General features: G+C 44.6%; 8 protein-coding genes across 13 annotated transcripts; 3 read left to right on the forward strand and 5 right to left on the reverse strand.

Annotated features, from left to right (window-relative positions):
* Positions 1-56: 56 nt before the first annotated feature.
* Positions 57-2,613, reverse strand: LOC110859988. Its single transcript, XM_022109030.2, has 4 exons — positions 2,093-2,613; positions 1,802-1,967; positions 397-1,003; positions 57-341 (listed from the first exon to the last, which is right to left on the reverse strand). Exons 1-4 carry the CDS (start codon positions 2,160-2,162, stop codon positions 57-59), a joined length of 1,128 nt encoding a protein of 375 aa, XP_021964722.1. The 5' UTR covers positions 2,163-2,613.
* Positions 2,287-4,467, reverse strand: LOC110859989. The gene is made up of 8 exons (XM_022109031.2): positions 4,328-4,467; positions 4,111-4,264; positions 3,787-4,043; positions 3,486-3,628; positions 3,271-3,424; positions 3,070-3,205; positions 2,363-2,930; positions 2,287-2,301 (listed from the first exon to the last, which is right to left on the reverse strand). The coding sequence occupies exons 1-8, from the start codon at positions 4,392-4,394 to the stop codon at positions 2,287-2,289; spliced, it is 1,494 nt and encodes a 497-aa protein (XP_021964723.1). The 5' UTR covers positions 4,395-4,467.
* A 1,248-nt stretch (positions 4,468-5,715) lies between these two features.
* LOC110859763 (putative polypeptide N-acetylgalactosaminyltransferase 9) lies at positions 5,716-8,917 on the forward strand. Its single transcript, XM_022108748.2, has 10 exons — positions 5,716-6,046; positions 6,114-6,646; positions 6,708-6,967; positions 7,043-7,310; positions 7,368-7,518; positions 7,579-7,764; positions 8,061-8,189; positions 8,248-8,341; positions 8,402-8,547; positions 8,605-8,917. The coding sequence occupies exons 2-10, from the start codon at positions 6,225-6,227 to the stop codon at positions 8,740-8,742; spliced, it is 1,794 nt and encodes a 597-aa protein (XP_021964440.1). The 5' UTR covers positions 5,716-6,046; positions 6,114-6,224; the 3' UTR covers positions 8,743-8,917.
* On the reverse strand, positions 8,782-13,027 carry LOC110859990 (serine/threonine-protein kinase LATS1-like). The gene is made up of 10 exons (XM_022109032.2): positions 12,887-13,027; positions 12,005-12,441; positions 11,433-11,922; positions 10,993-11,183; positions 10,690-10,933; positions 10,324-10,435; positions 10,048-10,261; positions 9,537-9,975; positions 9,259-9,277; positions 8,782-9,211 (listed from the first exon to the last, which is right to left on the reverse strand). The coding sequence occupies exons 1-10, from the start codon at positions 13,025-13,027 to the stop codon at positions 8,958-8,960; spliced, it is 2,541 nt and encodes an 846-aa protein (XP_021964724.2). The 3' UTR covers positions 8,782-8,957.
* A 227-nt stretch (positions 13,028-13,254) lies between these two features.
* LOC110860033 (chloride intracellular channel exc-4) lies at positions 13,255-14,717 on the forward strand. Its single transcript, XM_022109086.2, has 7 exons — positions 13,255-13,429; positions 13,514-13,616; positions 13,690-13,807; positions 13,883-13,967; positions 14,034-14,245; positions 14,299-14,404; positions 14,461-14,717. The coding sequence occupies exons 1-7, from the start codon at positions 13,343-13,345 to the stop codon at positions 14,524-14,526; spliced, it is 777 nt and encodes a 258-aa protein (XP_021964778.1). The 5' UTR covers positions 13,255-13,342; the 3' UTR covers positions 14,527-14,717.
* On the reverse strand, positions 14,549-17,604 carry LOC110860032 (protein prickle). 2 transcript variants are annotated; one of them, XM_022109085.2, is made up of 6 exons: positions 17,167-17,604; positions 16,367-16,541; positions 16,059-16,301; positions 15,785-16,000; positions 15,546-15,726; positions 14,549-15,489 (listed from the first exon to the last, which is right to left on the reverse strand). In XM_022109085.2, exons 2-6 carry the CDS (start codon positions 16,514-16,516, stop codon positions 14,585-14,587), a joined length of 1,695 nt encoding a protein of 564 aa, XP_021964777.1. In that variant the 5' UTR covers positions 16,517-16,541; positions 17,167-17,604; the 3' UTR covers positions 14,549-14,584. The 2 variants fall into 2 exon arrangements, with proteins under 2 accessions (XP_021964777.1, XP_021964776.1); XM_022109084.2 differs by lacking the exon at positions 17,167-17,604 and adding an exon at positions 16,603-16,868.
* A 134-nt stretch (positions 17,605-17,738) lies between these two features.
* On the forward strand, positions 17,739-22,012 carry LOC110860031 (transcription elongation factor SPT5). The gene is made up of 9 exons (XM_022109083.2): positions 17,739-18,199; positions 18,269-18,370; positions 18,433-18,578; positions 18,641-18,971; positions 19,031-19,714; positions 19,781-20,897; positions 20,957-21,376; positions 21,441-21,668; positions 21,727-22,012. Exons 1-9 carry the CDS (start codon positions 18,062-18,064, stop codon positions 21,894-21,896), a joined length of 3,336 nt encoding a protein of 1,111 aa, XP_021964775.1. The 5' UTR covers positions 17,739-18,061; the 3' UTR covers positions 21,897-22,012.
* On the reverse strand, positions 22,011-27,414 carry LOC110860034 (myosin-8). Of its 5 annotated transcripts, none has more exons than XM_035859779.1 (17): positions 26,802-27,398; positions 26,404-26,724; positions 26,246-26,341; positions 26,049-26,174; positions 25,905-25,964; positions 25,770-25,835; positions 25,587-25,708; positions 25,487-25,529; positions 25,287-25,425; positions 25,066-25,201; positions 24,711-25,010; positions 24,361-24,649; positions 24,070-24,303; positions 23,687-24,001; positions 23,381-23,623; positions 22,364-22,596; positions 22,011-22,305 (listed from the first exon to the last, which is right to left on the reverse strand). In XM_035859779.1, exons 1-17 carry the CDS (start codon positions 27,024-27,026, stop codon positions 22,158-22,160), a joined length of 3,096 nt encoding a protein of 1,031 aa, XP_035715672.1. In that variant the 5' UTR covers positions 27,027-27,398; the 3' UTR covers positions 22,011-22,157. The 5 variants fall into 5 exon arrangements, with proteins under 5 accessions (XP_035715672.1, XP_035715673.1, XP_021964780.1 ...); XM_035859780.1 differs by having other exon boundaries at positions 27,000-27,396; XM_022109088.2 differs by lacking the exon at positions 25,905-25,964 and having other exon boundaries at positions 26,802-27,397.
* Positions 27,415-27,527: the final 113 nt, after the last annotated feature.

The following is a 27,527-nucleotide window of genomic DNA, read 5'->3' on the forward strand; positions in this document are numbered from 1 at the left end:
CTCCCCTCCCCCCCCCATAAAAAAACAATAAAAAACACCCCCCCCTTAAAAACCCCCTATTTAATCTTGGTCCCATTGTTCCCCCCCTCCCCACTCAACACCTCCCCCACTTGCTCACTCCCCCTGAGTAAATTATCCCCAGTCTTTTCCCCACTACTCCCCCCACCCCCACTCCCACCCAAAACACTGGCCACCCCACCCACGGTCAAATTCCCCAAGGGTTCCTCCCCTTTCAGTCCTCCTAAAACAACCACTGGGGGTTTGTCTTCATGCAAATATTGAACGGTCGTCGGGGGACCGGGGGGTCGTTTACAGGTCCGCCAGACGTCGCGGGAGGGGCCCTGCAATTTAATCTTTTAGTTGCCATGGCAACAATCCTATAAAGTGTGAACTCACCGTCCCCACATAGCACCACGCGAAGCTCAAGCCCCTGGAGTAGCCGCACTGCCCCCCGTCATCCGGCCGACAGCAAAAATTCCAAGCCCCCTCGTGGTCCGTTTGGCAGTAGTAAAACCCGGCGTCAGAGTTCCGAACACAGGAGTGGAGGCAGGGCTCCCCGTCCACCGTGGTGCGGTGGGTGCTCGGAAATTGGGGATGATTGTAATTATTCTGGTAATTAGTTTGGTAGTAGTTCTGCTGGGGACGGCTCGACCCGTAGTACTCCCGTTGCGCGTAGTTACCACCCGAAGAGGAGGAGGTGGAAGGGTACCACCCGGATTGACTCCACCCACTGGATCCGTACCTCCCCCCTTGACTCCACCCACTCTGACCACTTCCGTACCTATCACTCCCATACCGATCACTCCCATACCGATCGTAATAATCGTCCTGGCGCCTGTTCTCCCCACGACCACACCCACTCAGAGTTTCGTCGTAGATGAGGACGGTGGTGCGGTCATAGTTGTTCCCGCTGGTGGTGAAGTCCTGGTCGCGGAGGGTGTGGCCAGGGGTGGAGGACAGCTGGCAGACTCCGGCAGAGTGGGAGGAGGAGGATTGGGTGGGTCTGGAAGATTGGGGAGGTTTTTAGGAATTGCGAGGTTTACGAAAAAAAATTGTGAAGTTTGCGAAAATGTTTTTTTTTGCGAGGTTTACAGAAATTTGCGAAGGTTACAAAAATGTATTTTTGTAGAGTTTACACAAAATGTTTTTGCGAAGATTACAAAAATTGCGAAGTTTGCAAAAAAAATTGCGAAGTTTACAAAAATGCGAAGTTTACAAAAAAATATTTTTGCGAAGTTTACAAAAAATTGCAAAGTTCACGAAAAAAATTTACAAACTTCACAAAAAAACTCAGCTAAACAAAATAAATATTTTTTGCGAGGTTTATGAAAAAATTGCAAAGCTTACACAAACATATTTTTGCAAAGGTTACAAAAAAATATGTAAAGTTTACAAAAAATATATATTCGCGAAGTTTACACAAAAAATGTACATTTTTGCATAGTACATTTGCAAAGTTCACAAAAAATGATATTTTTATGAAGTTTACAAAAAATATATTTTTGCAAATATTACAAAAAATTACGAGGTTTACTTTTGTAAACTTCGTAAATATACATTTTGCAAACTTCACACAAAAAAATATACAAACTCTACAAAACCATTTTTTTGAAGAGTTTACACAAAAAAATACTTTTTGAAACATTACAGAAAAATTTACAAGGTTCACAAAAAATTATACATATTTTTGCGAAGGTTACCAAAAATTACAAACTTAAAAAAAATATACCAAGTTCACACAAAAAATTTTGCAAACTTCCCAAAAAACATTTTACAAAGATTACAAAAAACCTCCCCTCACCTAAACACCATAACTTTACAAGGAAACCTCAAAACTTGTAAACTCTGCATACACTCCATTTCGCACTCCTCCATGGTTTTCACGGGAAACGTGGCCCTTGCCAATTCTGGTAACAACGGACCCGAGGGGGACTGACCACCCCCCAAACGAAGGCGACTCAGGCAGCCTAAAATAAGGGGTACTTTGAGATTTTCTCATTTTTCTCTCTAAAAATCGAGTGCAGTGGGTGTGGTTGTGTGACCTTTGGTGAATTCTGGTGCTAGTGCTCATGGTGCAGGTGCAATTATTGACCTTTTTCTACTACGTCCGACCCACCACCACCGCTGCCCCCCTTTTCCTTCTGCTTGTGAAGTAGGCCCATGGGGATGGGGGGCTCCTTTTCGTACTTGTGAAGAGTAAGGGTGGTTTGTGGCAGGACCCCCGTGCCCCCAGTGGAAATACCCCCGTTGTCATGGCGACGATCGGTATCGAATCGTCTATCGTTGTCAAGCGGCCGAGGACTGGACTCGGTTTGTTGAAAGTAATTCGTTCGGTCCCCCGGGAGACGGGAGATTTCTTTACCTTGGTTTCCACTGGGGTAAGGGCGCGAGTTGTAGTTCCCCCACCCCCCGGACCCACTGGACCCACCAGGGTAATAACCCGAATTTGACCCACTCCACGTGTTTGACCCTCCGCCGGGTAGTACCCACTGCTGGACCCGTAGTACCCGCCGGACCCACCTGACCCACCTCCACCCACGGGGTACCGATCATACCCACTGCTACCCGGAGGGTACCTCTCATACTGGTCATAAGGGTACCTCTCCCTCCCCTGCTGCCCCTGCCCCCACCTGTCCCCACCCCCACCCATCAAACTCGAACTGGTACTCGTCACGGGTCTATACCTCCCACCCCCTAACCCACTCCCCCCACCTGCCCCCCACTGCCCATTGAGCATGCACTCCCCCCCAATTAATCTCCCCATTTCATAAAGATCAAAGTCCATATCCGGTTCCACATTGTAACTTGGCAACCTGCTCAAATCCGACTCGTACAATTGACACGGCGCACCCCCCGCACCCACTGAATTCCCCCCGCGGGGGAACTCCCCACCCCCGTAACCACGTGACGTGGACCCCCGGTCCGTGTGTCTGCAAACCAACGAACCGATTAACAGTTTCCGTTACCAAGGAAATTATTGCACTTTTGAAGGTCATTCTCCTCTTTATATGATATTAATTTTCCGCTTGGTAACCATGGTAACTGTTAATTATTAATTAGCCCAAGTACCTGAACGCGAAAGCCCTGCACCGAAACAGACTCGTCGTGCAGAGGTGCTCGCACTGCGAGGGGGTCGACGTCTGGTGGGAGGATTTTATCAAAGAGAGGGACATCCGGCCCCCTTTGCGGACCACAACCGCGCAGACTGCGGAATTATTTATTTATTTTTACGTTGTTGCCATGGAAATAAACGAGTAACTATGGAAATACCTCCGAACCCACCCTGCTGCCCCCCCGCGGTGGTCTTACAGAAAGGCTCCCTCTGGAAATAATCATAGTCAAAGTCGTCGATAAAGTCGTACTGGTGGGTGTGGTCCGACTGCTGCGTTTGGAGATAAAACGGGCTCAGCTCGCAGTTGGCGACCTAAGGACACAAGATTTTATTGTTATTTTGCACTAAATCTCCATAGAAACAGTGAACTCACGGGATAAGAATATCCACTCGGCATGTAGCGATAGCTGACGGACCTGCAGGAGAAGGACGCTTCTCGGATGCAGGCATCCTGACACTCGGGCAGCGTCGAGACCGAGATGGATTTTAAGGCGTGGGTTTTTGAGAGGCGTTTCCCTGGGGATTTTTGGAATTAATTTAGTTTTTGGGTGTGCCAATTTTTAGCAAAAAATTTTAGCACGCCAATTTTTAGCAAAAAATTTTGGCACGCCAATTTTTGTGCCAAAATTTTAGCACCCGCCAATTTCCCTGCCAAAAAAATTCATCAAACTCACCACTCATCAACCTGTAGAAACAGTCAATCGGAACCAACCCCCCACCCCCACCCCCACCCCCACCCCTATCCCTCTCCATGAGATAGCTCTTCTCCCCTTTCCCACACCTCTCCCTGCCCTCCCTCCCCACGACATACACGTCCCAAGGAGGTGACTTATCCACGAGGGACATATTTGAACTCGGCGTGGCCCTCGATATCCTCAAATTCAGCGGAGCTATGGCCAACTCACACGTGTTGTTGTACGGGGGGTGCACCCTGTAGAAACATTGAAAATTTAATAATAAATACTAATAAAATCTCCATGGAAACCATGACAACCTACCCATAGGCAAATGCGGCACACCCACTTTGTGCTCCCCCCACCCACCCCACGCACTCCTCCTCACATTCCCTTAGCGACAAGTTTAACACGGTTTTTTGCGGTTGCGCAGACGCAATCCGGTAGCCAGACAACCATTTGGAGGAGCATTTTAATTCTATGGAAACGGAATTTACATTTTATATAACCATGGAAACATAGAAACTGTAAAAAACCTCACCATGGTTACAGTAAACGCAGGTTGCCAAGGTTACGACGTAGGCAAAGATTCGCTTGGGTGACGCCATGGAAACGGAACGGCGACGACGATGAAACAATGACCGGATGTGCACTGCTCAAGTGGTGGACGTGGACTGCGGGGTGGTGGTGCTGATACAGATGCATATGTTGCCATGGTTATTTAATTATTATTATATATGAAGATGAGGATGATGAAGAATCGTCATGCTCATGTGCGTGTGAACCTTCACCCATTTTTTTGTAATTTTATAATTTTTTTTTTTGAAATTGTTTAAAAAGGGGTGTGGCTAGGGGAGGGCGTTCAACTTTTGGATAGAATGGGTGTTGCCATGGAAAGTGTTTTTTTGGAGTTTCTATGGAATTGTTTGCGTAGTTTATTTATTTCACGAACATATTTATTTGCATGTTGGATATTTTATTAGATGGATATTCTCATATATATTTTTTAGTTTCTATAGCAATATAGAATCCTTATTAGCATATTATTCTATTCATATATTTATTCTCACATATATTTATCTGCACATTATTAACAATCATTTCTATAGCAATTAAAAAAATAATTCCCATTGTTTCCGCGTCTTAAAAAATCCACTAAAAACAAACAACAATACCGTTCGTGTCACACTTGATGACTTTTTTTGACGAAATTACGAAGAAGAAGAAGAAGGGAATCACGCCATGATGCGTTTTGTAATTGTTGACGATGAGTGAGTAGTTTTGGTGTCATGACTACGGCGACGCGACGGTGACGAGTGTGAGTAAGTGGGAAATGTGAGACGATGTTTTGAGACGGCCCGTCTCAGACGGGGTTTGAGATGAGACACACTGGTGGAGAGGCGAGATGAGACGATGGGAATTGGCGATTTTGCCAGGGGCTTATGGAGTCAGCGTGTATGTCAGTCGGGGGTGTTTTATTTTAATTTTTAGGGGTGTGATTTGTCAAGTATTTAATATGGGCCAAGTGAGGAGACGAGCAAGGTCAAGTACTCACTAGGGATTGCCAATTGGGGGCAAGAAGAACCTTCGAAAATGACTATTTGAAACTAAAAATCACCAATTTCGAATGGTGAGATGCAACTCTGACTCGGGCCTCCTCCAAATAGAAATAAATAACAAACAAAAACAATAAAAAAACCTCATGACAACACAAATATTAGCATAACCTCTCGGACACTTCTCTTCTTCATCTGTCCCCAATTTCTCTCTCTCTACACAAATCCAACAATTACACAATTCTAAAAGTCGTCTTCTTCATCTTCTTCCTGCTGCTGCTTCTGCCCCACCACCATCGCATCGTCCTCCACACACAACTGCTCATCTTCCTTCACTTCACTCCTCACACAGTTACATTGAAAAAAATTGCACAACACCAACACAGCGAGAGAGGAGCCCATTCTCCCAACACATCATCATCTGAACTGGCTGCACACAGGTGATATTAGACAAAAATTTATGATTATTTGTTCCAAATATTTGTGTGTGCTCATCACCATTTAAAAGATAAATACGTGGCACTCCACTCTCCTCTCTCCGCTCGCGACTCTTTGTGTGCTAATTTTTTTTCACTTATTTTTAGTGGAAGTGTGAGGAGTGAGTGTGTGATTTTTTTGTGGAAAAGTGTGTGTTTTTCTGGAGGAGTGGATTTTTTTTGGATTCGTTGTCGATTCTACAAGGAAATTATCAGTTGGCGGAGAAGGTTAATTTTTCAGCCAAAAAGTTCATTTGATCCACGGAAATTAATTATTTTTCTCCCCAAATTCCAGCAGCTGACCTTCTTCCTCCTCTCCCACCCTCACACATATCACTCCATACATATGACCCACCCATCGTCGCCACTCCTCACCACCTGCACCTTCACCACCCCCTAAATAAAAATGTCCCTCCGCCGCCTGCTCCTCACCTCCCCCTTATCAACCCTCCTCTTCGCACGCCGTGGCCTTTTCCTCAAACTAATCCTCCTCCTCCCGCTCCTCCTTTTTTTCATCCTCATCACCACAAACAAATTACCAAACCTGGACCCTCCACCCCACCAAAATCATCCTCACAACGAACCACTAATCCAACAACACAACAACAACGAATTAGGCTTGGGTGAGTCCAACAACGAAAAAGAACTGAACGTCCTCGCCCCGCCAGGCGACAACCCCGGAGAGAACGGGAAACCTTACAAACCCACTAATTTAACAGAGGCGCAAAAGAAGTTAGTGGGAGAAGGGTGGAAAAACAATGCTTTCAACCAGTTTGTCAGTGATTTGATCTCGGTCAAGAGGAATTTGCCGGACCCAAGGGATCAGTGGTTAGTCACGATTATCTCTAATTAATTAACTAAACAACTAAATAACTATTTACTAATTTAGGTGCAAGGACCAGGACTACTACACCTCCACGGAAACCCCCAAACTCTCCCCCACCTCGGTAATAATCTGTTTCCACAACGAAGCGTGGTCAGTCCTCCTCCGCTCCGTCCACTCCGTCCTCGACCGCTCACCTCCCTCCCTCATCACGGAGGTGATTCTGGTCGACGACTTTTCAGACATGCCCCACCTCGCTGCTCCACTGGAGAATTACTTCAAGGCCTTTCCCAAGGTGAAGATCGTCCGGGCGGGGAAAAGGGAGGGTCAGTAGTTCATTTATTTTCTGGTTTTTGGCAGTTTTCCAGTGGAAATTAACTAATAAATAATATGAAACTTAGGGCTCATCCGCGCCCGCCTGCTCGGGGCAGACGCCGCCACGGGCCCAATCCTCACCTTCTTGGACTCACATATCGAAGCCACCACTGGGTGGTTGGAACCACTCCTCTCACGAATCACCACCAACCCCACGACGGTCGTCTGCCCCGTGATCGACGTGATAGACGACGACACTTTGGAGTATCACTATTCCGATTCTAAAGGGACTTCCGTCGGGGGTTTCGACTGGAACCTGCAGTTCACTTGGCATGCCATTCCGGAGGTGGAGAGGTAAGTGCTTCTAATTAATTAATAAATAATAAAAAATAACCTCTCACGTGTGTATAGAAAACGCCGCCGGAACTCCGCCGAGCCCGTCAACTCCCCGACGATGGCCGGAGGCTTATTCTCCATCGACTCTGCCTTTTTCACCAAATTGGGAAAGTACGACGATGGGTTTGACATTTGGGGGGGAGAGAATTTGGAGATTTCTTTTAAGGTAATTCGCGTGGTTGGTTAGTGTTTCCATGGGAATTAATTTAAAAAATTGTGTGAATAGACGTGGATGTGCGGGGGGACGTTGGAGATAATCCCGTGCAGTCACGTGGGTCACATATTCCGGAAGCGGTCGCCTTACAAGTGGCGGTCGGGGGTGAACGTGCTCCGGAGGAATTCCGTCAGACTGGCCGAGGTCTGGATGGACGAGTACAAAGAATATTATTATCAGAGGATTGGCCATGATTTGGTGAGTCTACTACTGGGGTGGTTTAGTAGGGATTATGGGATCGTGTGTTTGTCGGTCTGTTTGTGTGTCTTATGACTTTGATTATTGCCGTGGAACTAGTCCGATGGAGTTGTAATTTTGGGAATAAGTAGTGTGGGTCAAATGAGGGGATATGTTCGAAAATGGGTTAAATTGGTCGAGTGGTTGCCCAGTGGGGGTAATTTAATTATGCAAAAAAACTCGAATTTCGCGATGATCACAACTTTGACTCGGGCTATAGCAAGTACATGGCGATATAATTGTGACAAAAATTGCAGGGCCAGTACGGAGACATATCATCGCGGAAATCACTGCGTAAAAATTTAGGGTGCAAATCATTCCGTTGGTTTTTGGACACGATTTATCCGGAACTCTTCATTCCCGGGGAGGCCGTCGCCCATGGCGAGGTGAGCACTGGTATTTTTTTAAATCGTTTCCATAGCGACTTAAATTAATTATTTGCAGATTCGAAACCTGGGTCTTGGTGGGTCCACGTGCTTGGATTCCCCCGCCACTAAAAAACAAATGAATAAACCCGTCGGGCTTTATCCTTGCCATGGTAATTGTTTTATACAAAATTGTTTCTATGGAAATTAATTTTTAAATAAAATCCACACAGGCCAAGGGGGCAACCAGTACTGGTCATATTCGAAAACTGGTGAGATCCGCCGTGACGAAATGTGCGTGGACTACGCCGGAACGGACGTCATGATTTATCCCTGCCACGGATCGCTAGGCAACCAACAGTGGATTTTCGAGGAGGACGTGAGTTTTTTTAATATAAAAATTGTAACCACGACAACTAATTAAATTCCAAAATAGACGCACCACGTCCGTCACGGCCCCTCCCGGAAATGCCTCGCTATAAAAACCAAAGAAAAGCTCGTCATGGAAACGTGTGATGAAAACGAGGATCGGCACAAATGGAAATTCGAAAATTACGATAAATCTAAATTATAGAAAACGGGGAAAAAAAGTCAAAATTTAACTGTGATCTTGCATATCTTTTTTTTTTTGTAAATCGTTGTTATGGTGATGGTATTGTTGTTACTACTACGCGTGTGCTTTTATAAATGTCTAGTCCTTCTGGTAATTTCTTTTTTTTATTAATTAATAAAAACAAACTTTTTAAAAATTTCCGTGGCAACGCGACGAATTTATTTCAACACATAAAACTAAACATAAACGGGGCCTTGATTTTGATCCCCTCCTTGTCCCACACCCCCCTGGGTAATCCCCCCTAAACTGTACGCATCGTCAAAGAATCTCCTAAAAGTGAACTCATAAAATCCGTGATAACCACCGCCCTCGCCGCCTCCGATATTCCCACCCAAATCTTGATGGCTTTGGTCGTCACAGGGGTCGAAGTTTGACGTGTCCGTGGGGTGGGTGATTCTCGGGATGTACGGCGCCGTGGTTCGTCGGATGTAGGTTGGGGAGGTGGCGGGGGAGAGGATTAATGGGGGGTCGTGGGGGTCGTGAAGAAGGGGTGGGCCTGTTTTAATACAATAATTAGTAACCATGGCAATGGAATTACGTTGAAACAGTAGTAGGAAGTCAGTTTGGCGAAAGTGCTTTTGGCGAAAGTAATGTTGGCATAAAAAAACAACCATTTGGCGAAAAACATATTTGGTAGTAAAAAAAAACATAATTTCGCCATTGACCATTTCACATTTTTTACCACACTGGCAAAAAAATCTTCGCCACCCAGTCATTCGCCAAACTGATGACCCAAAAAACCTCAGTAACCTCACCTTCACCTCCCTGGCCCCATTCTTCCCGAGTCTCCTCCCGTGATCGGTGCATAATTTAAGGATGAGATCTTTGGCGACGCCTCCGACTTTTTCCCCGTTGGCCCCGACGCGGGGGACCCTGAGCGTCCTCTCCCAGTGGATCACTTTGTACTGTGTTTCTGCGGGGGTGGGTGCGAGGAAGGGCGGCTGGCCCACCAGCATCTCGTACAAAATCACGCCCACCGACCACCAGTCGCACAGCTGCGAGTAACCAATGCGCATGAGCACTTCCGGCGCGATGTAGTTCGGCGTTCCTACCACCGAGTGGGCTAAACAACGCGGGTGGAGCTTGGCTCGGGCCAAACGAGCTTCGAGGGGTTTTTGGGGGGTGGGTGGGGGCGAAGTCGTAGTCGTGGTGCCAGTGGGGGTGGTGTTGGTGGGGGTGCAGGAGCAGGTGAACCTGGAATTTAATTTGGGAATTTTATAAACTTCGCCTGGCCCGAGACGGAAAATCTATAAGAATTAAACTAACCACTGCTGCTCTTCGCCCTGCTGTTGCTGTTGCCCGTCGCAGCCGCCATCACAATTAGAATAATATTTCGAATTATGAGTCCATCTGAATCCAGTACAAAGTCCGAAATCCGTGAGTTTGATATGTCCATCGCGGTCGATTAAAATATTATCCGGTTTTATGTCACGGTGAATAAAACCCATTTTATGCACCGACTCCACTGCGCAGGTCAGCTCTACAGACATACATACACGTTGGTTACATAATCCTTCATTCGGTGTAGAAATTTTTAATTACCCGCGATGTAAAACCTCGCTAGGTCTTCTTCGAAAATTTCTTTTTTAATTAATAAACTCATTAAATCACCGCCAGGGATGTAATCCATTACGAAATAGAGGTTCTCCAGGTCCTGAGGGGAAATTTGGAATTTTTATTATTCTTTAAAGACTTCGCTTGTCCCGAGTCAGAATCAATTTGAAATAATTTTTAAAATCCAGACTCAAGACATCCCAGCGACATAAGCCCTCTCCGACCACAAACCCGTTAAAATGCGTTATAAATAATTTTTAAAAACTTCGCATATCCCGAGTCAGAGTAATTTCCATAATTCCGACTCAAGACATCCCAGCCACATCATCCCCTGCTAAAAAACCCCATACTCACCTGGAAAGAATAGTAAAGCTTGACGACCCACTCATTATCGGCCTCTGCCAAAATGTCCCTTTCGGCCTTGACATGGGCGACCTGGTTCCTTCTGAGGACGTCGCTTTTCCTCAACGTCTTCATGGCGTAGAGCGACCTGGGCTGAGAATCCAGTTTTTGTACGAGAGCAACCTCACCAAAAGCACCAACGCCTATCGTCCGAATCACCTTGAACATCGACTTGTCCATTTTGGCACGTTTTAGTCTGCCCAAAAAATTAATTAGTTAATTACCTTAAATATTATCTAAATTGTAAAATTTCACCTTATGTAATTGGACTCTTTTTGACTTAACATCCTCCTCATTTGGGTTTGAGCTTCTTCGCTGAGCCCGATTTTGGCCATTTCGGATTCTAATTGCATCCTCCGATGGAGCCGTTCCTGGTGCGACTTTATCACGTTCTCCACGTGCTGCTCCATGAAAAATTTAAAGGCCTGCGGGCTGTACACGCGGACCTAGAATTAATTAATTAAAAATTACCACGTGACCTTGTATATTAAAACCTACAGTGCAGACTTGATATAGCCCGAGTCAGTGATACAGTCCTCTTTATAAGTTTTTGTCCGCGGACAACGGACTACTACCCAAATTTCAAGTCGATAGGATGAGTTTTACGACAGTTATCACAAGACAGACGGACGGACAGACGGACATGACAATTACATAAGCCCTGACTCGGGCTAAAAAATTTGCACGTGACTTACCTTCGACTCCATCCGCTCCACCTCCATCTCCCTTGACAACTTTTTCCTCTCCGGAATCGGGCTCTCGTGGGTATGCTTCTTAGGCAGTGACGATGTTTCCCCCACTTGCCCCCCTTGCCCCTGCTGCCTCTCCGACGGTGACCTCTCCAAATTCTTATTATTACTATTTTTAGGAGGCAACGCGGGCAACTTTTTAACGCTACTATTTGGTTTGGGTGGCAGTGGAGGGGCTAGATTAGAGTTAATTAAACCCGTCGCTGTTTGTAACACTGGTTTCGCCACGGGGATGGATTTTATTAATAGCGTAGGTTTTGGTGACGTGGGTGATGTGGAGGATGAGGTGGAGGTTGTGGATAAAGTGGAGGACGGGGTGGGGGAGGGGTGGGGTGGGTAGTTGTTGTAGGTTGGGGGGTCGTGGTGAGGGGTGGGGTGAGGGGGGAGGGTGGTGTGGCGTCGATCCGGCGGAGGAGTTGTTGGACCGAGGGGGGGACTAAAAAATAATATTCAATAATTAATTTTTTAGTGGACCAATTGAGTAAAAATGCAAACCTTGACTTGGGACGAAAGGATACTGCTGAGCACGGTACTCGATCCCTCGATTCCTTCCCTGCGCCCCATTACTAATAACCGGCCCACCATTTTGACTAATAGTGACGGGGCTCTGTTGTTGGCTCCTTCCGGCGGCTCCCACACTTGGCGTCGGACTCTCCCCATTGATGCTCCCGTTGTGAACGGACCCGTTGATGGAAGGGGGTCGATAAATGTTGGAGGATGGAAGTGGTGGGGCTGGAGGGAGAGGTTTGCTCGAGTACTCTGTTGAAGAGGAGAGGGATGAACAGGAAGAGTCGAGCTTGTGGTCGTCGTAGAGTTGGAGGGAGGATTGGGAATTGGGGGGAGGTGGGGGTGGGGGGAGTGGTGGGGCGGTGGAGGGGGGAGAGAGAGGAGGAGCAGGGGTGGGGTTGTACAGAGAGGTGGGGGCGGTGGGGTGGCGAACGGTTGGAGGGAGTTTCTGCAAGGGAAATAGTAATTAGTAAATAGTAATATTAGAGATTTGGTGGATCGATAAAATTTGTGGAGATTTCCAAGCACGAAATCTCAGGCTCAAATCTGTGCCCCGAATTTCCAGTCCCGAATTTGCTCCTCTTTTCTTTCGCACCTGTTGCGCTACTACTACCCTCTGGAAATCTCAATTTTCCTTACTAAAATTCGATGCGCTGATCTCACTGGACCGCATGCGATGACCCAAACTAATCCACTTATCACCCCACACTTTACTACTAATAAAACCCGCATTTTAACCCACGTTCCACAGATAACCCCGTAAAACACCCTCAAAAAAACCTCCACAGTTCTCCCCAACAAAACCAACCCCTCAGAAACCCATATATTTTTTATCCACTCACCTAATCTCCTGCAGGGCCTTCTGATGATAGCTCGACCTGATCAGAAACAACCGATTGTTCAGCTCCTTTTCCTTCAGCTGATTTTGAGTGGGTGTAGGGCTGGACTGATTCCCCACCACTCCCACTCCTCCTCCCGACTGAGACTGCGACTGTGACGAACCACCCAATTTCTCTTGGCTTATCATTTCTCATTATTTTCCACTTTTTTTAAAAGAAAAAAATAAACTCAAAACTAAACTCAAAAGTAAATCTAAATTTCCAAATTTCCTTAGCTCTCTGGCTGGGCTGTTTTTTTTTCTTCACTTCACTCACTTCTTCGAGTAAAATATAATAACACAACATTCCAATCTGATGACGTAAAAATTTTGAGTCTTCAAAATCAAGTGAAACTGCGAGCGCGATCTGCCTGCTGTACTTTGCATTAGGGATTTAATTTTTGTGTATTTGAGTTATTTGGGTTGGGTCTCGGGTGGAGAATTGTTATTTTTCCAAAGAGAGTTTATTCCAATGGACGTGAAGGAAAACGGTGGTGCGGACGGTGGGGGGGAGGACACGGGTGGGAGTGACGTCCCGGAGATTGAGCTGATCATCAAGGTGGGTTTTTTGGAGGGAGAGAGTTTTTTGGAGAAAGGAAATGATGAGCAACAGGTTATTTATTTTGACTCACCTTTTTCGCAGGCCTCCACGATCGACGGTCGTCGAAAAGGGGCGTGTTTATTTTGCCAAGAGTATTTTATGGACCTTTACCTCCTCGCAGAGCTGAAAACCATTTCACTCAAAGGTTTGCTAATTAATTAATTGGGGATTATTGACTAATTGACTCAAATTTTTTCTCCTATTGAAAAACCCCGCAGTGACGACGGTGGACATGCAGAAACCGCCTCCAGACTTCCGTTCTAATTTCGAAGCGACGCCACCCCCGATTTTGATCGACGGTGGGCTCGCAGTGCTCGAAAATGAGAAGATTGAAAGGTAGGTTTTTAGCTGAAAATTGTGGAATTACTTGAGAAAAAAATAATGAAAATGATGAAAAAATTCCCGTGGCAGGCACATAATGAAGAACATTCCAGGCGGCCACAATTTATTCGTTCAGGACAAGGAGGTTGCCACGCTGATTGAAAATGTTTATTCCGTGAGTCCATTTATTTCTCCTTTCGCCCACCATCAACTAACCCCACCTTTTCCCTAATTTCTCTAGAAATTCAAGTTGATGCTCCTAAAAAAGGACCCCCCCTCGATTTCCACCCTGATCGCGCACTTGACCAAGATAGACACGCATTTGGGTCAGAAATCGACCCGATTCCTCACGGGCGACACGTTGTGCTGTTTCGACTGCGAGTTGATGCCGAGGCTGCAGCACATCCGCGTCGCGGGGTCGTTCTTCGTCAACGGGTTCAGTATTCCGGAGGGGTTAGTGACTCTTATAATTTGCATATTTTACTAGTGCTAATGAGTAACTGTAGGCTGGGCAACTTGTGGAAATACATGGGAGCGATGTACGAGTTGGACGCGTTCAGCCAGAGCGTCCCCGCCGATCAGGACATTCTGAACCATTACAAGTTGCAGCAGGTCAGCTTTGCTAAATTTTCCAGTGGAATAAATAATTAACCCAAAAAATCTTATAGGGCGTCAAAGTCGCGAAGCACGAGGAGTTGGAGACCCCAACGTACACGACGTCCATTCCGAATTAATAAAACCAAATAAACCATCCAATATAACAAAAACTTTATTAAATAAATATATTTTTCTTTAACTAATGACACACTCTGATGATGCTGTCCCCACTCCACCCTTGTTGACTCCCTTGTTCTTCCCCTGTTTCTTATTGTCAATAAATTTAGGCTGTTGAATTGGATTGAAAATAAATTCTTGTTCACTTTCACTCGTTGTTGTGCTCTCACTCGTCTCACTGCTCTCACTCTCGTCGCCATTAACGTCGTCACTAAAACGGATCCTCGGGCGAGTTGGGGTTTGGGAGGTGGTTTGTTGTAGGGTGGAGACCAGTTTGGAGAGCGTTTGGGGTAGGTGGGGGTCGGATAAGGATAAAGTTAGGGTGGCGCCTTGGGGGGTTTTCAGCGTGAGGAGTTGGGATTGTGGAGGTGGTGGGTCAGGTTTGGTGGAGGTGGTGGTGGGGGATTTTATGGAGGGTTTCTTAGTGGGTGTCTTAAGAGGTGATAAGGGCGACTTCGCTGGGGCCGCAGAATAAATCCCATCCAGCGACGGCAATCCTATCGGTGCGTTCACTGCGCTGCTTATCTTTTCCTCCACGGTCTCTTCCACTCTTTGCTCATCCCTCGTCGTCGTCGTCTGCTGCTCCCCTCTCTGCTCCCTCTGCGACTGCGCATAAATATTCTCCTCCACCTTTTCAATCTCCCTCCTGGAAGCAAAATCCGGTTCCACACTCCTCATTTCAAACCTCCGTTTATTCTCAGATTTCATTTTCGACTGTGCTTCATCCTCCTCATCCGTCGGACCACCCACCGGCGTGGGCGTCGTATTCACTTTATTCTGACCACCACGACTGCACTGGATCGAGCAAAATATTTTCCCTCTTCTCGGTAAAAATGGTATTCCCAACAGGGATTTGTCACACTCCGCGCAGGCGAAACAGGAGGACGTGGCGTGCCAGTGCTGGCCCTCGTGGGTCATTTGGCCTGCGGGGGTTTTAGGGTTATTTTATTGCCAGTGGATATAAATTAATTAAATCTACCTTGGTCCACCCCGATGGGCTCCCCGCAAGAGTCGCAGTACTCGGCAAAGATGGAGTCGAAACAGGTGAGGCAAAAGGGTGAGGAATTTTTCATAATGTAACGCTGACCACCGAGAACACATTGACATTCGCAGCAGCAGAAATGACCCATGTGGAAGGCTTTCCCCTCCGCTTCTGTGCACTGCAATTTATTATTTATTTTCAATGCTGGCCAATACATTACTAAATAAAAAACCCACCTCATCACTGAAAATGATTTCATCGCATGACCAGCATCTGGGTTTCAGCGTTTCCGCGTGATGCCGTCCGCAGTACAATTTCTCCTCCACGACGAAATAAATACAATCCACCAACAACTCCCGGCAGACGGAACAGACGAAACAGGGCGGATGATACGTGGCAGAGACGCGCGAGGCCGTGATCACCAGGTCCGTCGAGTAGTAGGGGGAGGTGCACTGTGGTAATTAATCATTGTAAATATTGTCACAATTAATAAATAAATTAAAAACCAACCTCCCCGCAGAAGCCGCTCTTCTCCGCGACCCTAACAACCCCTCTCCCCAGGGCCTCCCTTTTCCTCTGATTATTAAAAATGAGAAACTCCTTCGTCTCCTCTGGAGATAATCCTTGGCAATATCGAGGCTCGTTGTCGTGCGGGGGCAGTTGGGTGAGCAGAGCGTTGATCCGGGACTTTTCACCCACAGAGTTTAAATACGGGATGGAGGATTCAGGGAGGGTCGAGAAGTAGAGGTGCACCTGTGGTTTTATTAGTTTTATTAGTCAATACTTATGTCAGAGGATGATAATAATTCTAATCCCACCTGCTCAGCGGACAACCCTGGAGGGACCCAGCTGTACTCTTCCAACGCGCAACCAGAGTCATCATCTGAGGTTTTTATTGTGGATGTGGTTGGAGTTGTTGGCGTTGGGGTTGTCGTCACGGGTGGGGTCGTCAATGGAGGGGTCGCCATTTGTGGTTTGACTCCCTCTTTTGAACTGCAATTAATATTTTTATTAGAAAAATTACTACTAAAAACGCTTAAACTAGTAAAGCTACCCAAAAATAAAGCTCCTTCTCCCACTATTTCTACTGTTTAACTTTCTTCCACTATTATTTTCCATGCCGTACAACCAGCAAACTTTCCACCAGCCACTCCCACTGGGGTTATTTCGTACAAGAGGAGGTGGTGGGTGCGGTGGGCTCGTGGGTGGCGTCGTCATTTTTTTTAAATAACAATGCGACGAGATTCTCTCACGAGAGAGATTGGAAAATATATAAACGCCTCGAGGCAGTGTATGTTAGAGGAAAAGGGGTTGCAGCGTTGCATAGAAGATAGCGAAGCTCAGGGGGTTGGAAGATAATAAAAAGACGAGAGAGAAACAGGTTCTTGAGAGAATCAAGCAGTAGCAGCAGGTGGAGAGAAATATAAAGAAATTCCTCGACGAGGGGTGAGAATCGTCGAAAGGAGATCTCGCTCTAGGAGAGGGGATGCTTTTTTTGTATCAAAATCTCTCTAGAGTTACGTCGGTGAAAATCATATGCTGGTTTTCGATTTGGGTTTTTCTAGGGTGGATTATTTTTTTGAGGTATAATCTAATTAATTTTTTAGGAATTACTTACTTTTTCGGGAGAAATGTTGGTATTTTTGAGAAGAAGTTGACTTTGATTCTGAATCGGATCTTCTCACCAACACCAAAAACTAAACACACCAACACGCACGCACTATGCAACTTTGGAGATGTTCTAAAAATAGAGTCCGTACTCCCCCTTTTGAAATCTCCGGCTTCGGTTTTTCCCCTCTCTTCCCCTCTTCTCACTCTCCGTTCGTCTTCTCCGTCTCCTCTACAAAAATCTCACTGCAAAAATCTCTCCCTTCAAAATTTCTCCTCAAAAAATTTCCCCCCCACTGCCACCACCATCACCACTGACACTGCCACCACAGACATTGAAACTGTCTCCAAACCCCAATAAAATACGATAAAACACTATGGGAATTTCCACCCGTCTTCTTCTCATCATCTCACCCGCACACCACTTTTCTTCACTCCTCTACTTCAGAGAGATTCCACGACAGACTGACTTCTTTTTTTCTGTCTTCTTCGTTGTGTCACTTGTTCAAAACACACTTGAAAAGATTGAAAAGATGACTTTGCACTTTGTTTTTCTTTGATTTCTTCTTCTCTCAATTCAAACTTCTAAAGAAATCCAAAAGAATTAAAGAAAAAAAAACAGTTGCAAAACAGTTGAAGGAACAAGCTTACTTCACAAAATTAATCTCACGCTGCCTCTTGGTCTCCAACTTCCTCACTTCGTCTCACTTTTCTCACCAGCACTCGCTTCACCAACCGACCAACTGCTGCCACCTCCACTCTTCCCCACTCGCCACTCTTAAAATCAAATCAAACCAAAATAAATCCCACTCTTCTCAGTCTCCACACAGAAAAAGACGAACGAAGATCGCCGTTCAATTCTTCTTCACATAAATTCTCCTATAAATTTCTGTGAAAAATAAAAAATGTCCTCCGGGGAATCCTCCGAGGAGGAAGGGTCACCTCGAAAATTCGTCCATTCGGACTCAGACTCAGACCACGGCCCGGGTTCTAATAAACGACCGCCTCCCGTTCATCAGCAGGATAACGAGGAGGAGGATGAGGTGAGGAATTACTAATTTATGAGAGCACGTGGAAATATATTCGTTATTAATTGATAACCACTTATCCAGTACTACTCCTCCTCTGAGGACGAGGACAACCGCGCCGCCGCACGTCGCAAGAAGAAAAAGAGGCGGACGGGATACTCGGATTTTATCATCGAGGAGGCGGAGGTAGGATTATTATTTTAATTATTTATTGCATAAATTAAAAAATAACCACACAAAAAACCCAGGTCGACGACGAAGTGGAGGAAGACGACGAATGGGAGGATGGAGCCGAGCACCTTATTTCGCAAGCAGAAATGGACGAGCAGGGTCCCACCGCCCGGGACATTGAAGGCAGTTTGCGTCGAAAAACCGGGCTCAACAATATGTGGGAGTAAGTAATTTAATTTAACTCACCAAACCCCAAAAACCTCACAAAAAAACCCACTTTCCCAGCGCCCAAAAGGAAGAAGAACTTGAAGAGTACCTCCGCAAAAAATACGCGGAGGACGCCGTGGCGCAACGACATTTTGGCGACGGGAACGAGGACATGTCGGACGAGATAACGCAGCAAACTCTGCTCCCGGGAATAAAAGACCCCTCCCTTTGGATGGTCAAGTGTCGTTTGGGAGAGGAGAAAATCACCGTTCTTCAACTGATGAGAAAAGCGATTGCGTACTCGAATAATAATGAACATGAACCTTTGCAAATTAAATCCGTCATTGCTCCGGAAGGAATTAAAGGATATGTTTACATTGAAGCGTACAAACAGACCCATGTCAAGCAGGTTGGTTTATTTTATTTTAATTTAATTGACAAAAACCTTTAATAAAAAAATCCCCACAGGCAATCGAAGGGATAGGAAACCTCCGGATGGGCCTCTACAAACAGCAAATGGTTCCCATCTCCGAAATGACGGACGTCCTCCGCGTGACAAAAGAGCAAACGGGATTAAAGCCAAAACAATGGGTTCGATTAAAACGAGGGATCTACAAGGACGACTTGGCTCAAATCGACTACGTCGATCTAGCCCAGAACCAATGCCACTTAAAACTCCTCCCACGAATTGACTACACAAGAATGCGCGGGGGTAAAAAAGATGATAAACAAGATGATTCAAAACGTAAAAAGAAACGTCGCCCGATAGCAAAACCTTTCAATCAGCAGGACATTCGCGATATCGGAGGTGATATCACGTCGGATGGAGATTTCCTCATTTTTGAATCTAATCGTTACTCACACAAAGGATTTCTTTATAAAACGTTTCAATTAAACGGGATTTTAACGGAAGGGGTGACTCCCACGTTAGCTGAGTTGGAGAAATTTGGTGAAGTTCCAATCGAGGGATTGGAATTGGATGGGGTTGCCTCTGCTGCGGCGAATACCAATTTGAAACAGGAGGAAACACATAATTTCGCCACGGGAGATAACGTCGAGGTCGCGGAAGGGGAATTGAGTCATTTACAGGGGAAAATTCTTGCTATTGATGGGAATAAAATTACGATTATGCCGAGGCATGAGGATTTGAAGGTGGGTTTTTTATCGTAATTTTACACTAGAAAAAAAACTAACCAAAAATTTAAAAATAATCCACAGGACCCCCTCGACTTCCAACCCTCTGAACTCCGCAAATACTTCCAACAAGGCGACCACGTCCGAGTAATAACCGGAAAATACGAAGGCGACACCGGCCTAATCGTCCGCGTGGAGGATCATTGCGTTTATCTCTTCTCCGACCTGACAATGCACGAGCTGAAAGTCCTACCAAAAGATCTCCAACTCTGTTCCGATATGGCAAGCGGAGTGGATTCGATGGGACATTTCCAATGGGGCGACCTCGTCCAATTGGACTCACAAACCGTGGGAGTAATCGTGAGACTAGAAAAAGAACTCTTCCACGTCCTCTCAATGCAAGGAAAAGTTGTGCAAGTCAAACCGCAGTCTATCCAGAAAAAGCGAGAGTCAAAATACGTGATGGGCGTTGATTCACGTGGAAATACGATTCAAAAACGTGACATTGTGAACGTCGTGGACGGTTCGAGTCCGGATAACCAAGGCGAAGTTAGACATATTTTTAAGAACTATGTTTTCCTCTATAGCCGAATGTGTTTGGAGAATGGTGGAGTTTTCGTTGTTAAATCAAATCATTTGGAAGTTGCGGGTGGGGTTAAATCCACTGCGCCGACGAATGTTGGGTTGGGATTTATGTCGCCAAGATTATCCTCCCCTGCTCATCCTAGTAGTGGTGGGGGTGGTGGAAGTGCACCAAATATCCTAAGTGGTGGTAGGAGTCCTTCGTTGGGTGGAAAAATATCCACCGGATCAGGGCCAAGGGTCGGACGTAACAGGGATTTAATTGGCCAAACTATTAAAATAACACAAGGACATTACAAAGGATCGATTGGGATTGTGAAGGATGCGACGGAGACGACGGCGAGGGTGGAATTGCACTCGAGTTGTCAAACGATTTCCGTGGATTGTAACAGGATTCAAGTTATCGGAGGAGCGGGTGGGAAGACTGGGAATGTTACTACTTACTCCAAAACACCAAGGGCAGAGAGCACGTGGGGTAAAACTCCTGCTTATGAGGGTGGAAGGACCCCTGGGTATGAAGGGGGCAGGACTCCTGGGTATCAGGATGGCTCGAGGACGCCAGGGTATGAAGGTGGGAGGACGCCGGGGTACGAGGGGGGTAGGACTCCCGGTTATGAAGGTAAGTTACTTCATTTACTCATATTTAGTGTGGATAACTAATATTTTGTGTAATTTCAGGCCCCCGCACACCCCACCACTTGGGCTCCGGCTCCACGACCCCCGCCCGGCCAACCTCCACTCCCGACGGGGACGATTCCTGGGAACCCCTCGGTTACACGACAAACCCACAAACCCCCGGAGGAGCCTATCACAACACGCCATACACACCCGCCACCCCGGGAGGCTACGCCTCAGACCATGGTTACTCCCCGTATAACCAACAGCAGCCCTCACCCGCCGGGGTTTACAACACAAATCCGAGCCCTGTTGGTTCTTATGATCACAATATTCCAAGTCCAAGCAGTGCTTACCATTTTGCAAGCACGGTTCCTTCGCCGGGTGGTGGGTACGGATTTGGTGGGACGGTTGGGAGTAGTCCCATGACGCCGAGTGCGGGGTTGGGCGTGGGATTCATTCCTCCTGGGACGCCCGGAACGGGTAATTTATTAATTTATTTAAATTATTAATGCAAATATTTAAAATACTAATTCCTCGAATGCAGGCCTGGACCCGTACTCCACGGCGCAATCGAGTCACACCCCGCACACGGACTGGTTAAGCACCGGAATTGAAGTGAAGATAAAGGACTCCATTCCCGAGTCTGGTCTCAAGCGACAGATTGGAATCGTTCGGAACGTGTTGGCTGGAAGCTGTGCCGTGTTTCTCATCCAAGAAGAACGGACGGTTAACATTATTTCCGAGTATCTCGTCCCCGTGCTCCCGAGGACTGGTAATTTTAATCTATTTATAATCCATAAACTATTTAACAACCCCCCCCCTTTCCACAGGCGACCGAATCAAGGTCTCGACGGGTGACCACTACCGCGAGTCAACCGGAACGCTCCGATCCGTTGACGGGAACGATGGCGTGGTTCAACTTGACGCTACAAATTTAGGCCACGACGACGTTCTCAAAATCTTTCCACTCAATTTCCTCTGCAAATTGGTCGAATTTTAACCAACCGCGACGACGTTTTCTTTTTGTATTAACATTTATTTTCTCGTGCTGCAATTATTTAAAGAATTTGTTCATTTCCATTTAAAAATAATAATAAAAATCTCCACAAAAAAATTGTCAATTCAAATTCTTTATTTACACATCCACACGTGCGATTTTTTAAAATTTAAAATTTAAAAATTCCACATTAAAATCTCTTGTTTAAAATTTGAAAAAAATCATCCGACGTCCACATTAAAATACAATTTCGACAATAAAATATCATTTTTGTTCGGCTTGTTTTTTGGCAAATAATTGTTTTTGGGTTTCGAAGCCGAAACCTTCATCATAATTTCCTTTAATCTTAAACAATTGTTTAAAATGGTTCTTGCAGTACAACGCCCCGTGGTGGAAGGTGAAGGCGTCCAGCCTGTGGACATAATAATTTATTAGCATGAAACCTTTACTAAATAAAGAAACACGCCTACCTCATGATCGTTTTGCAGACGGAGCACCTGAAGCAAGTTTTATGATAAACTTGTGAATTGGCTTCTAATTTTTCCATCGCGTACACTTTTTTCTCGCAAAAAGCGCAATTTGAGTCGGCCATCGTGTTATTATAACTCGTGGGCGAAGGAGTGGTGGAGATAATCAAGGAGGAAAATATCGAGGGAGCGGCAGAGTCGATGTAATCAGGCGACGAGTCAGGATCGTAGTCGGACTATGGAATTTTATATTTTATTTTAAACCGTTTTTTTAAGAAATTAAATTAATTACCTCTGAAAAACCCAGGCAGGCGAGAGAGTTTCCGAACAAGCGTGAAGAGAGTGTGAAGAGAGAGAGCGAATAAACAACTGAGCGAATAAATACTAGCGAGAAATGAAGGAAAAAGGAGAAAACACGACACCACTACTGAAAACGAGATTCAGTAGTGGCGTTTGTCGTCGTCGCGTTGGCTGAGGGTGACCTTTAAAAATTGTACAAAGCCTTGAAAAATGGAACGGCGATAATCGCACAAGGTCGGGTGCGGTTATTTTTATATACAAGTGAAAGGACACGAATGCTGCTGAGAAAATGAATGAGCTCTGAGAGAGAGATTTGCGGGAGATGCGGGAATTGGGAGAGAGAGGAAACGGAAGTGAGGATGGTGGTGGTGTGCATACGGTGGAACTTCCACACACCGTGGATTTTTGGAGAGATTGAGAAGAGAGAAGTGAGAGTGAGACATGCTGTGGAATTTTTCAGCAGAAGAAGAGTCTCTCTTATCACTAGATCCGGATCATATATAAAATGCATAAAGATATGCAATAATATCCCCACATTACATAAATTACAAAGCACATTTTATTTATTTTTGGCAAAATAATTTACTAAAAAGCCCAGCACCACCCCGAACAGCCGATGAAGAAGAAACCACATTTTTCAAAGCCCCAGGATTCACTATTTGTACACAAAACATTGCAATTTATATAGCAAAATAAATCCCGAATGGAAAACTAACTCACCACAAATCTCCTGACGACCACTTTGGCCTTGCTCGCTTTGATTTCTTGCTCTTGTCGCATTTTCTCTTCAAATTTCGCTCTGAGAATACTCGCAGATTCGATACTTTGATTTTGACCATCGGCGTCCTCACCGGATTCCAACGCGATGGGAGCGGTTTCCAAATGCGATTTTTTATTTCGTTCATTTTCACACTGTTCCCATTTCTCGAATCTTGCACGGAGCGAGCGGGCCTTGGCCAGGGACTAAAGTCACGTTTTTTTTTGTTATAAAGATCATGAAAATGATAAAATTATAGAAAAACATACCCCGACTTCCTTTAAGAAAGCATCTTTTTCCGTATCGACCACGCCGCCTTCTTCGCCATCTTCACATTCCTCGTCATTATCATTTTCATCGTCACTCCTCCCGCTGTCGCAGTTATCTTTAATGGTGTCTCCCCTCGGAGGAGTAAATTCCTTAAATTTCCTTTCCCCTTTGGCAACCGGTTTATCCTGTTGAGATTCCAATTCGCGGAAAACAGAGAGCATTTTCGAGGCAGTTTTTGATTTGGTTAAAATACATTGTTCCATTGGGTCAGTTGTCGGTGTGGTCACCGTGGGGTCCACATAGCGCGTGGGGCTCTATGTTTTTTTTAGAAAAAATATATGAATTTCTGAGAATTGAGATATGAAAAAATAATAATGATTACAATTTTCCCCCCAGGATTTTCCCCTTCTCTTTCAGGTGTGATTCTGAAAACTTTCCCCTGTTGTTGCTGTTGTTCTTTTTGTTGTTCAAAAAATTTGAATTTTTCCCTCAATGATTCTGTTTCGATTTTTATTTCGTCTTGTGTCGAGTCCGAACGAATTATTTCTTGGTTCGCCGTTGGCAGTGTGGTTATGAATCGCGTGGGGCCGCGAGTGGTGACGGGCTTCACAGGTTCCTGTGTCGATACATAATTTTTATAATATTTATCCCCAAAAATAACTAAAAAACCCACCATCATCTGCTGCTTATCTAACTGTTGCCATAATTTCCTGCCCTCCTTCCCCACGCCAGCTTCGAAAACGTCCATGTCCAATTTATTTTTATTCCCATCGTCATTTTCATCCTCACGGTAAATTTCTCCTTTTTCAAACAATTCCTTTAATTTACGATTGTTCGCGTGACAATTTAGTGACTCCAATTCAGACACGTTTGTCGATTCCGAGCCGGTGGACTCATTTTTAGTCAATCCTTGTTCGTATAAAGTTTTCAGATTCGTGGATTTTCCTTGACACAAGCGGGACCTGCAAAAAATCATGGAAATTATAAAAAAATTCCCCACGACATTCCTAGAAAAGCACCCACCGAAACCTGGCCATTTCTGACTTTCTCTCCTCCGCCATTTGTTCCTGTGTTCTCGCTTCAATCGAATCACCTTGATCATTTGACTTCCATTTATTTCTCACTTCTTCCAATTGTTTTTGCTGCATAATTTCCTGCATCGCTGTCAGTGGTGACTTTATTTTAATTCTCTCTTGTTCTTCTTCCTCCGACTCTTCCCCATTTAATTCCACGCCATTTCCGACTAATTCCTCCGTTAAAACACCATTCGTTGACGATGCTGACTTTTCGTATTTCGCTAATTTCGCTAATACCGAAGGGGATCTGTAAACAGAAATTTTGTAATCATTTCCATAAATAATTAAATTAATTAAATCACCTCTTAACCGGCGGTCCCTGAATTTTATCAGCTCCACCCAAATCAGCATCGTCACTTTTCTTCTTTTCAAACATTTCAAATCTTGATTTGACATCAATTTGCAAGTCTTCCAACCCAGTTCCCAAACTGTCGGATGCTATAAAATTACGTGGAAATAAAAATAAAAAACAATTGGTTTCCATAATCTAAACGGTGCTGAGGAGAGAGAGAGTAGAACATACCCCGAACAACGTCAGGTGGTAATTGGACGGGGTCATTTTCACGGATGATGCATGTAGGTTTTGGTTTCGTCACCGGTTCCATTTCCTCCTCTGAAGAACGAATCACTTGTTTTGGGAGAAATAATGAGCGGTGGTGCGGCTGTGTAATAATTATTCTGTTTTAAATTTAATCGTTTGCATAGATTTGGATAAAGACGAACCTTGCAGTAGAGTTTTCCTTCATGGGAACTGTACGTGTCCACGCTGAAATCGGAGAGAGTGATAGTAAAATTTGACATAATTTGCAAAACTCAAACTCACCTCAACTGCTTTTGGCATTCAACACAGCGAAAGCAATTTTTATGCCAGGATGACTTTTCTGCTTTTATCAATTCCACAAGAAATACTTCCTTCGAACACGACTTGCATATTTTTTGGTTGCTCTGCAATTATTTTAAATTTAAATATTGTCACAATTTTACATATAATTTTAAAAAAACTTACTCCATTAGCTTCCTGTTCTTTCAACGTTCTCTTTTGCAATTTATCAAATTTGGAGAAGCTGGATTTCTGCAGATAAAAATGATCCTTTAGTTTATTAAAATTTTGTTAAAATTCCCATATAAAATAAAAACTAACCAAACAACCACCACCACCCGACCAAACAGTAGGTGAAATAATTAATCTGCCATTTGTTAGCTGTTAATAAGGCCCGACGGATTTTGTTAATAGATTGTTAGTTTTTTTTATCCCCATTAAAGAAAAACATAACCAAAAACTCACACTACTCCTCTGGAGTTGATCATCACTGGCAGGATCACTGGATTTTGATCGACTATTCCAATCAAGGCTCGAGAAATCAGACTGATTATTATTACGTTCACAAATTAGAGACCCGAAACTTCGTCTCTAAATATTTAATGTTTTTAATTCACAAACTCAAAACAAACTCAAATCAAACAAACAAAAAAAACACTAACCAACTCTGCAACACAAACTTTAGCAAAAACTTTAGATTCCCCCAACGGAAATCCAGTTGGATTATTAATTGGGAATAAATTAGCTTGATTAATTTCCTATTATTAATTTCCAAACATTAGTCACTCAAAAAAAAACAGCAAAAAAATCAAATAAAAACCTTTTTCCTTTGTAATTTGTTCCCAACGGCGTCATTTTCTTGAACAACTTGTTGCTGTTCTTCGTGGTGTTCTTCTTCTTCCTGTTGCTGCTTCATGACGACCTGTTCGGATTGAACAACTTGCTGCTGAGTGACTTGTTTTTGAACGACCATTTTCTTCTTTTCTTTACTAGACGACTCCGTTGATGACTGTGTTTTTATCACCGTTTTTTGTTGCGTTATCTGTTGATGCGTACTTATCGAGGTTGTGTTTGATCCTTCTTTGACATGTTGAACTGACTGCTGTTGCTGCTCCTGCTTCACCTCTTTGACTTCCTTGACCTATTTTTTCACAGAAAAAAAAATAAGTAAAACCCCACCAAAAAAAACACAAAAATTAGTACAAAACCCACACACACATTGTTAATATTAAAATCATGCAATACGGATAAATCCGGTTGTGGTTCTGGGGATTTATTTAAATCTTCTTCAAACAAAAGCTCTTCTTCCTCTTCGTCCTCTTCCCCTCCGGAATGGTTGTTGTTGGCCATCATGGATGACGACGACGACGAGTAATTAGTTTTCTCACTCTCGATTAGTTGAGTAAATGTGCTTACGGATGATTTCTGCTTCTTTGAAGACATATTTCTTTTCGAAAAAGAGAAAAATCTATACAAATTTCCCCACTGCTTCTGCTCCTCCAAAAATCCCAAAGAGTTAAAAATGCGAATGACTAACTGCGAAGACTGCCAAGGCGACGACGAGCGGAGTCACAAGAATATCCGAAAAATCACCCACTCCTTTACACTTTACTCCTTCCTCGGTTTCACTCTCTCCACTCGTCGTTCTTTTTGGAGTATATTTTTTTATGAAAACTGTTGCTATTTTTAGTCTGAAAACATTTATAGAGAGAAAACTGCAGCAGTAGGAGAATCTCATCCGCAGAGAAGAAGAAGAGACAGGTTACAAGTTCCGGCTTATGTGCTTAAACCAGTGAATGAACTTTAACTGCTACTTTTGCTCTGCTGCCTGCTGCATTCCACTAAAATACAAGACAGAAGAAGAAGAAGAGCTACTACGGTAAAAACTAAACAACACGATAGAGATGAGATTATTATTATATAGAGGAAAAAAAGAAGAGTGGA

This window comes from Folsomia candida, unplaced genomic scaffold (assembly GCF_002217175.1).
Source record: "Folsomia candida strain VU population unplaced genomic scaffold, ASM221717v1 Fcan01_Sc028, whole genome shotgun sequence".
NCBI classification, from domain to species: domain Eukaryota; kingdom Metazoa; phylum Arthropoda; class Collembola; order Entomobryomorpha; family Isotomidae; genus Folsomia; species Folsomia candida.